Source organism: Podarcis cretensis (assembly GCF_951804945.1).
Source record: "Podarcis cretensis genome assembly, chromosome: 1".
Classification (NCBI taxonomy): Eukaryota; Metazoa; Chordata; class Lepidosauria; order Squamata; family Lacertidae; genus Podarcis; species Podarcis cretensis.
In genome coordinates this window covers 124,062,506-124,074,555 of record NC_137170.1, presented here as the reverse complement: position 1 = coordinate 124,074,555, position 12,050 = coordinate 124,062,506, and the positions used below count along the sequence as shown (strand labels likewise).

General features: G+C 44.9%; 1 protein-coding gene across 6 annotated transcripts in view; it reads right to left on the bottom strand.

Annotated features, from left to right (window-relative positions):
* The window catches only part of HECW2 (HECT, C2 and WW domain containing E3 ubiquitin protein ligase 2), a 192,798-nt gene that overhangs the window by 59,513 nt on the left and 121,235 nt on the right, over positions 1–12,050 (bottom strand). For all 6 annotated transcript variants that reach the window (XM_079975788.1, XM_079975789.1, XM_079975784.1 and 3 more), the window contains 5 exons: positions 11,166–11,261; positions 9,831–9,981; positions 8,985–9,088; positions 6,365–6,489; positions 2,946–3,131 (listed from right to left, as the gene is read on the bottom strand). In XM_079975788.1, coding sequence (XP_079831914.1) covers positions 2,946–3,131; positions 6,365–6,489; positions 8,985–9,088; positions 9,831–9,981; positions 11,166–11,261 — 662 coding nt within the window. The remainder of the gene's footprint in view (positions 1–2,945; positions 3,132–6,364; positions 6,490–8,984; positions 9,089–9,830; positions 9,982–11,165; positions 11,262–12,050) is intronic.

Genomic DNA, 12,050 nt, shown 5'->3' with positions numbered 1-12,050 from the left:
CTAGTGCTTATCGAGCATTGCAAAAGTGCAGCACCTCCCTCTACAGCAGTGCCCAGCCATCTTTTGTTTTTAGTTGCCTTCTGCTTTATCTTATCGGGTACTTTGAAGACTAAGCGGCACTCTCCGTCCCTTGCAGCACCATACATTAATTGTGAATTCATTTTCAAATAAAAAGGGGCAGCCGTGCCTCCCCCAAGGTCACCCAGCCACTGTTTCAGTGAAACTGAACTTCAAGCCAAATGTACAAAGTTGTTCTGGAATGCCCTAGGCCATATCAAATCTCTCTCGCAACCAAACGCTGAGCAATTTCTGTTTCCTGAGCTAACAAAACCAACACAGCATTTTAAACCTTTCGCACTAGTCATGCTTGTGCTATAAAAATTATCATCTGTCAGTGGCCAAGAAACTCGACTACTGGGTGCCTCTGGTCTCTTCCTAGTTTAGCTGTTGGTCACCCTTGATAGATCTCAGCGTCTTTCATAAGACCGCAGCACAGGAGCCTGTTCCGCTTCCTTTTCTGATGCAGGGTGAAGATAGCCACAAAATATGCGATCACTGCACAACTTCTAGTTTCTTCTGGATACGCTGTTGTGCTCAAGGGCACATGGGGAAACCAGCCATAGATGAAAAAGACAGAGGCTACAAAGTCCTCTGCAAACCAGCAGCCCACATGTTAGTCATAGGTTTACAGTGGTACCTCTGGTTAGGTACTTAATACGTTCCGGAGGTCCGTTCTTAACCTGAAACTGTTCTTAACCTGAAGCACCACTTTAGCTAATGGGGCCTCCTGCTGCCGCCACCCCACAATTTCTGTTCTCATCCTGAAGCAAAGTTCTTAACCCAAGGTACCATTTCTGGGTTAGCAGAGTCTGTAACCTGAAGCGTATGTAACCCGAGGTACCACTGTACAGGTTATCACCAACAAAAATCAAGAAGAGCAGCTGTGATAGACCAGACCAAAGGTCTACCAATTCCAGAATCCTGCTTCTCACATCAATGAACAAGGTGCCTAGGAGAAGCCAACAAGGAAGACATAAGGGGCAAGTAACTTTCTCCTGCAGTAGCTCCCCAGCAACCGATAGTATTTAAAGGACGCTCTCTCTCTCACCCCTAAAGTAAGGATGGGGTAAAATTGGATTCAGTTCACATTTGAAGGTAAATCGATCTAATCTGCACTTTCCAAAACATAACGGAAGCACAGGTATCCTTCAAAATTCACACTACTCTGAATTTTGCAAAGCAGCTATCCAACCAAGTCATGTGTACAAAAATGAATCTACTGGGGTAAAGCGTATATAAAAATGCACGTGCTGGTGAAAATAACATAGGTAAAGGTAAAGGTACCCCTGCCCGTACGGGCCAGTCTTGACAGACTCTGGGGTTGTGCGCCCATCTCACTCAAGAGGCCGGGGGCCAGCGCTGTCCGGAGACACTTCCGGGTCACGTGGCCAGCGTGACAAAGCTGCATCTGGCGAGCCAGAGCCGCACACGGAAACGCCGTTTACCTTCCCGCTGGTAAGCGGTCCCTATTTATCTACTTGCACCCGGGGGTGCTTTCGAACTGCTAGGTTGGCAGGCGCTGGGACCGAGCAGCGGGAGCGCACCCCGCCGCGGGGATTCGAACCGCCGACCTTTCGATCGGCAAGCCCTAGGCGCTGAGGCTTTTACCCACAGCGCCACCCGCGTCCTTGAAAATAACATATACACATGCATTATACTAGGGGGAAAATGCTTTAAAAAATGTGTACATTAGTCAAAACCACATACAAAAAAATGTGTTCATTAGGAGAAATTTACGCTAAAATACTGAACAATTTCCATGAGGATTTTTTTTAAAAATTTGCTACAGAAACCTGGAGGACTGAATTTAAGATGGGGAAAAATGAGACATCAAGAGAACCGAAACTGGAAGATCCATTCATCCCTACCCCAGAGGTAGCAGGTAGCCATCCCTACTAGACTTAGACTGAATTTGTCTAATCTCCTTTGAAAGCTGACACCAATTGGTGTCCCTTAGCTGGGGTATTGGAATAGAAATTACATTTACACTTTGAAATTATTTTAAGTCCAACATAAGCTGTACTTGTATATCTTGCTCAACCGTAGTATAAAAAGGTAAAGGGGACCCCTGACCATTAGGTCCAGTCATGGCCGACTCTGGGGTTGCGGTGCTCATCTCGCTTTATTGGCTGAGGGAGCCGGCGTACAGCTTCCGGGTCATGTGGCCAGAGTATAGTGTGACATAAATGATCCTGGGTGAGCCTTTGGCTCAAGTGCACTCTCTCCCCTCTCCTTCTGCATGGCCAGAAGGATAAGGATAAAAATCTTTGCTTCTGTGTTTCCTTACAGTTAAAACATTCTATCCAAACCAACAAACTGTCAATGTTAGCTATAGTTTGTTTGAAACAAGCCAACTTGGTGTGGCTGAGATGAGAAGCTCAAAGCTTACCTAGGATCACTTCATGGTTTAAACCAGGGCTGGGGAACCTGTGGCCCTCTAGATGTTGTTGAGACTCCAACTCCCATAAACCCCAACAAGCAAAGTCAACGGTTATGGATGATGGGAGTTGTAGCCCAGCAACATCCATACAGTTTCCCCATCTGATTTAAAAGTACAGTTTAGTGCAGGGATAGTAAACAGCTCCCATCAGGCCCAGCCAATTAAGATGGTTAGTTGTCTTCCACAACATCTGGAGTGCCCCAGTGTTGGCTACCTCTGGGTTTAGCATGACACCCAAATGCTGCCATGGAAACTAGCATGTTAGGGAGAAGATCACCGAGAACACAGCAAACTGGCATCATCATTCTCCTATTTGGGTGGAGGGTGGAAAGAGTGAGTATCTGGCTCGGCCAGGGCAGCTTCCTCAATTTCATCAGTATTCAGATGAAGAAAACAGAAGTCTAACGCTGGTTTAATTTACAAGCTAGTTCTTTATATTTGTTACCTTGCCCTGATGATCGTGCTTCATTTCCCAGCCCCTCGGCAACTCGAGCTGCTTGTTGGCAAACATATTCAAGAAGCCCACCAAATCTCGATTATGCTGGTAGCGCTCGAAATGGTGGGTATCCCGCCGGACTTTGGTGATCATGTGCTTCAGACACGTATTGTTTGTAAACATGCGGTAGGCACTCTGGATGGTGGGAGGGGAGGAAGAAACAAAGACAATTATTTTTGGAAGCTAAGCGTTAGGCTTTGAATGTCTACGCAAGCCTCAGAAGGCTGGATAAAGTGTTTTGTCATTCATCTTTTATAAGCAGCAATTCCTCCTAGGCGAACAGCTTGCTGGATCTACCGCTGGGTCATTTTAAAATTCACCTAGAGGCTTTCTAAAACCATCATGTCAAGCACCAGGGGTTCAGGTACAACCTCGGTCAGACACATGGGAGACAAAAAATATAGTTTCTGTCTCTGAACCCATTAACAATTACAGTGGTACCTAAGGGTTAAGAACTTAATTCGTTCTGGAGGTCCATTCTTAACCTGAAACTGTTCTTAACCTGAGGTACCACTTTAGCTAATGAAACCTCCTGCTGCTGCCGCGCTGCCGCCATGCGATTTCTGTTCTCATCCTGAAGCAAAGTTCTTAACCCGAGGTACTATTTCTGGGTTAGCGGAGTCTGTAACCTTAAGCGTCTGTAACCCGAGGTACCACTGTACTGAAAATTGTTGTTATTTTATTTCAACATGCAACATTCATATGGATAAATAATTAAATACCCCACCCAAACACAGAAGCTGGTGCTTAGGTTATTATTTATATCCCACTTAACAAATTAAAAAGTGGAACCCGCAACAAAATGTTGCAGTGTGCAGTGCACTCCTGTTCTGTGTTAATGTTTCGTGTTCCACCGAATACTTCTTTCAGGAAGCTCCCTTCGCACACATGCAGAAGCATTCTGCGTGCTTTGCGTATGCACAGAAGTGTTCTGCATGCTTCGCACATGTGCAGAAGCACTCTATTGTGATCTGAGCTTGCGCAGAAGCACCGTTCTCGTTGCGGACTTTTCGGGGTGAGAACGGCACCCCGGAACGGATCGTGTCCGCAACTAGAGGTACCACTGTATACCAGTGTGAAATGCAGGGTGCTATCATAGAACCTTAGCCCAAACAGCAAACTCCTTGGGATCTGTTTATACAAAAACCAAGGGAGTAAGTTACCACATGATTTCCATAGGCAGCTACTAACGTATCCATTCCAGTTGGACCTGAGGATCTGGAACACCAAGGAGCGTTAGCGTTACACTGCAGTAATGGATATGGGTCATTTTGCTTCTACTCCAGGAGAAACTGTTTTCATGGTGTTGCAAACTTCCCTCTTCTGGAATCCCACAAAAACCAGTGTGATAGATGTGTGTGCTGTGCACAGGTCTCCTCTCTCAGCAGTTTATCCTGTTCTTCTATTCTTTCCCCTCCTCATAACATTTTACAATACAGTGGTGCCTCGCAAGACGAAAAGAATCTGTTCCGCGAGTCTCTTTGTCTTGCGGTTTTTTCGTCTTGCGAAGAGCCCATTAGCGGCTTAGCGGCTTAACGCTATTAGCGGCTTAGCGGATCAGCTGTTTAGCGGCTTAGCGGCTTAGCTGATAAGCGGCTTAGCAGATCAGCTGTTAAGTGGCTTAGCGGATCAGCTGATAAGCGGCTTAGCGGATCAGCTGATAAGCGGCTTAGCGGATCAGCTGTTAAGCGGCTTAGCGGATCAGCTGATAAGCGGCTTAGCGGTTTAGAAAAAGGGGGGGGAAAGGGGGAAAAAAACCGCAGGAACTCGCAAGACATTTTCGTCTTGCGAAGCAAGCCCATAGGAAATTCGTTTTGTGAAGCACCTCCAAAACGGAAAACCCTTTCGTCTAGCGGGTTTTCCGTCTTGCGAGGCATTCGTCTTGCGGGGCACCACTGTACATAAGAAATACACAATATGATCACAACTTAATTCAAAAAATCATAGAATCATAGAATTGGAAGAGACCACAAGGGCCATCAAGTCCAACCCCCTGCCAAGCAGGAAACACCATCAGAGCACTCCTGACATATGGTTGTCAAGCCTCTGCTTAAAGACCTCCAAAGAAGGAGACTCCACCACACTCCTTGGCAGCAAATTCCACTGTCGAACAGCTCTTACTGTCAGGAAGTTCTTCCTAATGTTTAGGTGGAATCTTCTTTCTTGTAGTTTGGAGCCATTGCTCCGTGTCCGCTTCTCTGGAGCAGCAGAAAACAACCTTTCTCCCTCCTCTATGTGACATCCTTTTATATATTTGAACATGGCTATCATATCACCCCTTAACCTTCTCTTCTCCAGGCTAAACATGCCCAGCTCCCTTAGCCGTTCCTCATAAGGCATCGTTTCCAGGCCTTTGACCATTTTGGTTGCCCTCCTCTGGACACGTTCCAGTTTGTCAGTGTCCTTCTTGAACTGTGGTGCCCAGAACTGGACACAGTACTCCAGGTGAGGTCTGACCAGAGCAGAATACAGTGGCACTATTACTTCCCTTGATCTAGATGCTATACTCCTATTGATGCAGCCAATCCTTTTCGTAATTGTTACCTTAGTGAAAATGGCTTATGTGTGTTATTATTATTTATTAAGTATGCATATCTCAGGGCGGTTCACAACATAAAAATACAAGATAATAAACACAAAATGCTTAATAAAGAAACCAAGAACAAAAGCAATTAAAATAATTATCTTACATACCAGAGGAGGGCAGGCTCCAGCCTTATGAAACCTTCTCTGAGTTTTTTTACTATAACCCTGAACTTCACCAACTGAAGCCAGTGGTGAAAGGCATTCACTTGCAGGATAAAGAACATGGTGTCTCTGAACAGCTGCTAAACCCAGGGATTTGTTTTGAATGCAGGAAATGAGCTGAGCTCACAGTTCTCCAACATAAAAACACATTCCTGGTTATCCCAAGCCTTCCCAATTTCAGCAGTATAATGGGGGCGGAGGGGGTTTTTTTGTTATTCTCGCTGCTATTGCTAGATAATGGGGAGTTACTAGTCTACTGCAAACCACCAGATGCCTACCAGTAGACCCCAATTCTGCCCAACCCAATATTGAGGGGGAGAGTGCTTATGTAGCCTAAACGTACCCACACATAAGATGGAGCTATTGCCAGACTCAGGAGAACCTTAAGAGAGAGACACCCACACCTAAAAAAGAACCCAGTGAAGACGGATTGTGTTCAGTGGGCATGGAACACTGACTCACTGTTGTGGGTGGGAACTAGAATCCTGAATAGGGAGTACGCCGCGCTGCAACATTTCGTGGCAGCTCTCACCTGCCATCGCTCTCATAATACTGGAAATGGAAACCCTCCACATCCCTGCAAGTTTTTGTGTACAGGTATAATTGCGCCGACTACTCACAGGGTTAGAATGCAGCACTGTGAAGAATTCTGGGCTGATAAGGAATTTCACAGGGGGAGATTGTAGCAGCAGAGTAAGCCTGGATCTGGAGGTAGAATGAGGCAGCACATTCTCCCTTCGGAAATCTGACAAATGGACATAGCCATGAATTAGTGCAAAGGCTTCAGCATCGTAAACAACAACAACAAATAAATAAATTTATTTATACCCCCACCCTCCCCAGCCAGGGCCAGGCTCAGGGCGGCTAACACCAAATATAAATTACAATAAAACGTAATAGGGGAAAAACAAACAAAAACAGTTAATTAAAATACTGCTTAAAATACAGCTTAAAATGCAGCCTCATTTTAGTAGTAGTCCATAAATCAAGACCATAAAGGGAGGAAACATCAGATATTCACCTGAGCCAGGTATCCATGCTGGTCCTACATGGGCCAGCAAAAAAAAAAAGGGGGGGGGATTTATACCAAATCCCATATAAGGGGTCAGAGTGAGTCTAAGCCGAAAGCCTGGCGGAACAGCTCCGTCTTGCAGGCCCTGCGGAAGGATGTAAAATCCCGCAGGGCCCTGGTCTCTTGTGACAGAGCGTTCCACCAAGTTGGGGCCAGGGCTGAAGAGGCCCTGGCCCTAGTTGAGACCAATCTAACCTCCTTGAGGCTCAGGGCCTCCAAAGTGTTGTTGTTTAAGGACCTTAAGGTCCTCCAAGGGGCATCCCAAGAATTAGCTGTTGTTCTTCCTTTATCTTTGTTATAGAATACTCTTTTCTTGTTCATACTTAACTGTAACAGTTTTGAAATTAAATAGGCAACCGAAAGAATGCTTGTTGGATCCTTATTTCAGGTGAATAATGAACACCAGCCGGTCTATAACAATCAGACCTTGAGGGCGGGGAAACAATCAGATTTTGAAACACTAATGTTTTCCCTGTACTTTACAAGACTGCTTTTTACTTACTATTAAAAATGCATAATACTATTTAAAAAAAAAACAGGTCTGGTTTTTAATACGTGAGAGTGTATTATATATGATAATAATAGGGTTGTTATTATTATTATTATTATTATTATTATTATTATTATTATTATTGCAGAACCCAATCATAAGCAACTGGGTGGAATCGTATTAAGCTTAAAAATGGGGGTGAGTGGCAAAATGAGGATATTCCAGCTGGAAAGAAAGAGGAGAGGAGAGGAAAGGGAGGGGCAGGAGTTAAGGCAGAATAGAAGTGATAAAAATTCACCAAGTTCTTATCAACCCAGTGAATTCACTACAGGCCATTGCAAAGATGAAATCAGCTTAACCAGCTGCAGTTTACACTACTATATATATTATACTTTTAAATAAATCTGGATAGCCACTACAGCAAGGTGTGGTTGCATGATGTGGAAAAGCAGGTTTTGCTGCTGACATTTATTATGCCAAAAAAAAAAAAGTAAGTAAGTAAATGAACCCACAGAGATGGAAATCCAGGATTAACGTCACAAACTTTTGCTACGGCTCTTTGGGTGAGCCACACTTTTTGTCCTTTTGACCTCACATGCCTGCTACAAAATGAATCACTTAAATGGTTGCATTTATTTCAAATGTACCTTTTTAATGTAGAATTAGTATTGTTTGCAGCACAAGGTTTGCAAAACTGAACTGCTTTTGTATTACTGTGTCGCGGTAAAGAATGGTTTAGGCTGTGCATGAGCAGAAAAGAACCTAGGCAAGCCTTGCGACTCACACATTCCCTATTCCCCTCTTCCTATGCAGCCAAGTATGAGAAATTAGGAAGCTTCTGCAGTTCGTCATGTCTTCTACCATTGTTTTATCGGTAAATTCGCTATGATGTTTTTGAGTTTGATGTACTATGCACTGTCTAGAAGCAGGGATCACCAACCCAGTGCTGGTGGACAACATGCTACTTGTGGAGTCTTCCAGCGATGCCCATAGGCCGATACTGTGAGGTTTCTTTCTTTCTTTCTTTTTAAAAAGAAAGTATCTTGCACTCCTAGAAAGAACGTTATGGGGCAAAATGTGCAAGTACCGTCCTTTTTTGTGTGTATAACACACACACACACACACACACACACACACACACACCATGTATGACGCCCCTTGTTTTTGGGGACTCCAAATTAAGAAAATGGGAGGAGATTGTATCTGTGTATAAGAATTTCAAACATATTTTTTAAAGAAAAAAACCCTAGTCTTATACACGGAAAAATACGGTATCTTCTAAGAGATTTCTGTGAAATGGGAATGACGTGGCTATATTTTTCCTGGTTCTGAGATATGCGTCCTGTTGTGATTGGACAACAACTCTGTGTGTGTGTGTGTGTGTGTGTGTGTGTGTGTGTGTGTGTTGTGTGATATCCATAATCAGGCCAGCAGGAAATAGCCAACTTCCCACGTTAACCATAAGGCTGTTGCTGGGGCTCCAATAGTGTGTTATACCACGCCCCTTCCACAGCAACCATTTTGTGACTGGCAACCACGGCACTTTCTCAAAAGTGCCCACTAGTTCAGTTGGTGGTCCTTGGCCTGGAGAACACCATTGGGACAGGTGGCATAGAAGCATAATGAAATATAAAAAAAAACCAACGAAGGAGAAGTGTGGCACTAAATGGGGCCTTACCTGCATTAGGCTGCTGGAAATCTGCATCCTCTCCAGCTCCATCCATAGGATTTGGGTGCTCCTCCGGTCTGTCATTAGTCATTGTCCGTCGAATGCTCTGGTACCTGAAGTTCCAAGACTGGTATTATGTATGGTACCCAATAAATACATCGGAGACTCCAGCACACTCAACACACTGATACACAGCCAAAACCAGAAGTTAAATTGTTAAATGGCTTTCGCTCAGGCTTTTAGGGATCAGGCCTGGGGTTGGGGCTGCAGGGAGTAGTCCAGCACAATTCCTTTTTTTCTTTTTCTTTTTAACTTGAGAACCTCTTCATGACATGATCCTAGCCTATCAGGAATCAAGTAGTGAACAAGTTGACATCAAAGATCCACATAGCCAACTGCGATTTAGCTACATGACATCATCGCCATCAAGGGCAAAAGCAGCTCATCAAGGGCACACTCACTTCCCACCTTCCATCCCCAGTGCCGGGTTGCCGCTGTACATAAAACGTCAATATTATAAAAGAATTCTGGAAATCTCCATCAATATCTTCACACCTTTTCAAGTGGCGCCCCCATCCCCGGTGGTCGGAAACAGAAGTTGCCTTTCAAGAAACTCACCCCTCCCCTTCACCGTAACATATCTTGCATGCTTATTTACAGACTGGAAGGTCATTATTTCTGGATTAACAACAAACCTTACATATGGTGTAAGTTATTCCCAACCAGGCAAAGTTTTTTGATTTGAAACAATGATGTCTGATCGTCTTCTTCTTCGTTCAGAATAATGGTACATGGCAGGAAAGATATTTTTTTAAAAAACCTGCATATATAACAGCCAATTTGAATAATACTCACCTGCGATTCAGTTGCTCCATTTGCTGTATGGAGTTGGAACGCTGAAGGATCTGTTGGGCCGGGGGAGCTGTGGGACGTTGCCACGTTGTCGTCCTGTTCACGTGGTCCACGTAGAATATCCTCCCATGACTGTCAATGCGTGCCTCCCAATCTAAGGTAAGAAGACGCATTGTAAAACACAAGGGATCGGGTATTTTAAAGCAGTGCCTCCAAAAACCTCTGCTAGCTAGTATCCCTATTTTCTTTTTCTGTAAAAGGCAAAATCACAGGACGTGGGTGGTGCTGTGGGTTAAACCACAGATCCTAGGACTTGACGATCAGATGGTTGGCGGTTCGAATCCCCACAACGGGGTGAGCTCCCGTTGCTCAGTCCCTGCTCCTGCCAACCTAGCAGTTCAAAAGCATGTCAAAGTGCATGTAGATAAATAGGTACCGCTCCGGCGGGAAGGTAAACGGCGTTTCCGTGCACTGCTCCGGTTTGCCAGAAGCAGCTTAGTCATGCTGGCCACATGATTCGGAAGCCATACGCCAGCTCCCTCAGCCAATAAAGCGAGATGAGCGCTGCAACCCCAGAGTCGGCCACGACTGGACCTAATGTTTAGGGGTCCCTTTACCTTTACCTAAAAGGCAAAATCAGCAGCCTTTTCCTCATTACACTCAATGCAGAGGTGCAGCAGAAATCTGAAAACACAGCTTAAAGCTGAATCATGCTGAGACCTAGCATGTAGACTCCTCTGTACTCAGGAGCTTTCATGGATTTATTCCTCATGGCAGACTAGCGATCCTCTTGTGACTCACTTATGTGTCTTGATGCAATGTTTGGGAGTTACTGATTTAGAGACTCTATGGAATGAGCTCCATACCCAATGAAAAAGGAGGTAGCTCAGTGTTAGAACACACAAGTTGTGTGTGCTGAAGGTCTCAGATTCCATCTCTGGCCTCTCCCATTGGAAGGAGCTAGTAGCAAATGACAAAAAAGGCCTTTGCTTGAGACCCCAGAGAGTGGCAGCCAGTCAAAGTAGACAGTACTGAGCTAGATGAACAATAATCTAACCTGTTATAAAAGCAGCTTCCTATGTCCCTATGAAACAATTCGATTTCCACTGGGGAGGACATCACAACAGAAGCAGCATCTCCAGGGACATGGAAGCAAATAGCTTCAAGCACATCCATTTGCATTTTTTGAGCCTGGTGAAACAAAATGTGGCATGTTTCACACACAACTTCTGGTTCTCTCAGAGACAACGCTTTTTTGGAAATCTACAGCAGCGCTTTTCCCTTTTGTGGGGGCATATACCCTGAAATCCTGGGAATTAATAAGGAGAAGCTTCTCACTTGGTGGCAGGGCCTCATCCACTCTCTGATAGCGACTAACGTCCTGGCGAACCGAGGGAAGAGTTCTAAGAGGCTGGTGCCCATTAGTTTGGGAACCTAAAAGACAAAGAAGCTGTTTCACTAACAATTTTCAACTGAAACACGAACGGTGTCACACTTTATATTAGGGTTTCCCAAATTTGGGTCTCCAGCTGTTTCTGGACTACAATTACCACCACCCCTGACCACTGGGCCTGCTTGCTAGGGATGGTGGGAGTTGTAGTCCAAAAAAACACAGCTGGAGACCCAAGTTTGGGAAACCCTGCTTTAGATGTTCCAAAGGAAATCCAAACTGAAATGATCACCCAATGGTCTCCTTTTCTGAACGACATGCCGTCGTTCTCCAAATTGTCACAGAATAGACAGTGCAGATTTATAGCAGACTCTCTCTCTCTCTCTCTCTCTCTCTCTCTCTCTCTCACACACACACACACACACACACACAAAATACATGCAAACTGCTCATCAGCACAGAATTTGAAAATTTGAAAAATTGGAAGATCTGGGGTTTTATTCAATGGAGGCACAGCTTCACTGATACAGGGTTTCGGTTTCAGGAAAGTCACCCACCCTCCTGATGCTCTGTAGGACACCATCCACACTGTGCACTAGGAATGTAAGAAGAGCCTACTGGATCAGGCCAATGGCCCATCTAGCCTAGCATCCTGTTCTCACAATGGCAGCCCATATGCCTGTGAGAAACCCTCACACAGAACCCGAGTTCCACCCCCCCCCCCCGGAAAGGTTTTGTGGGAATGCAGAGGCTACTGAAGGGAAAGATGAATAGAGGAAGGTCAGTTGCATGAACTGCCTTCTACTCAAAGCCATTGGCCGAAACCTGAAGAC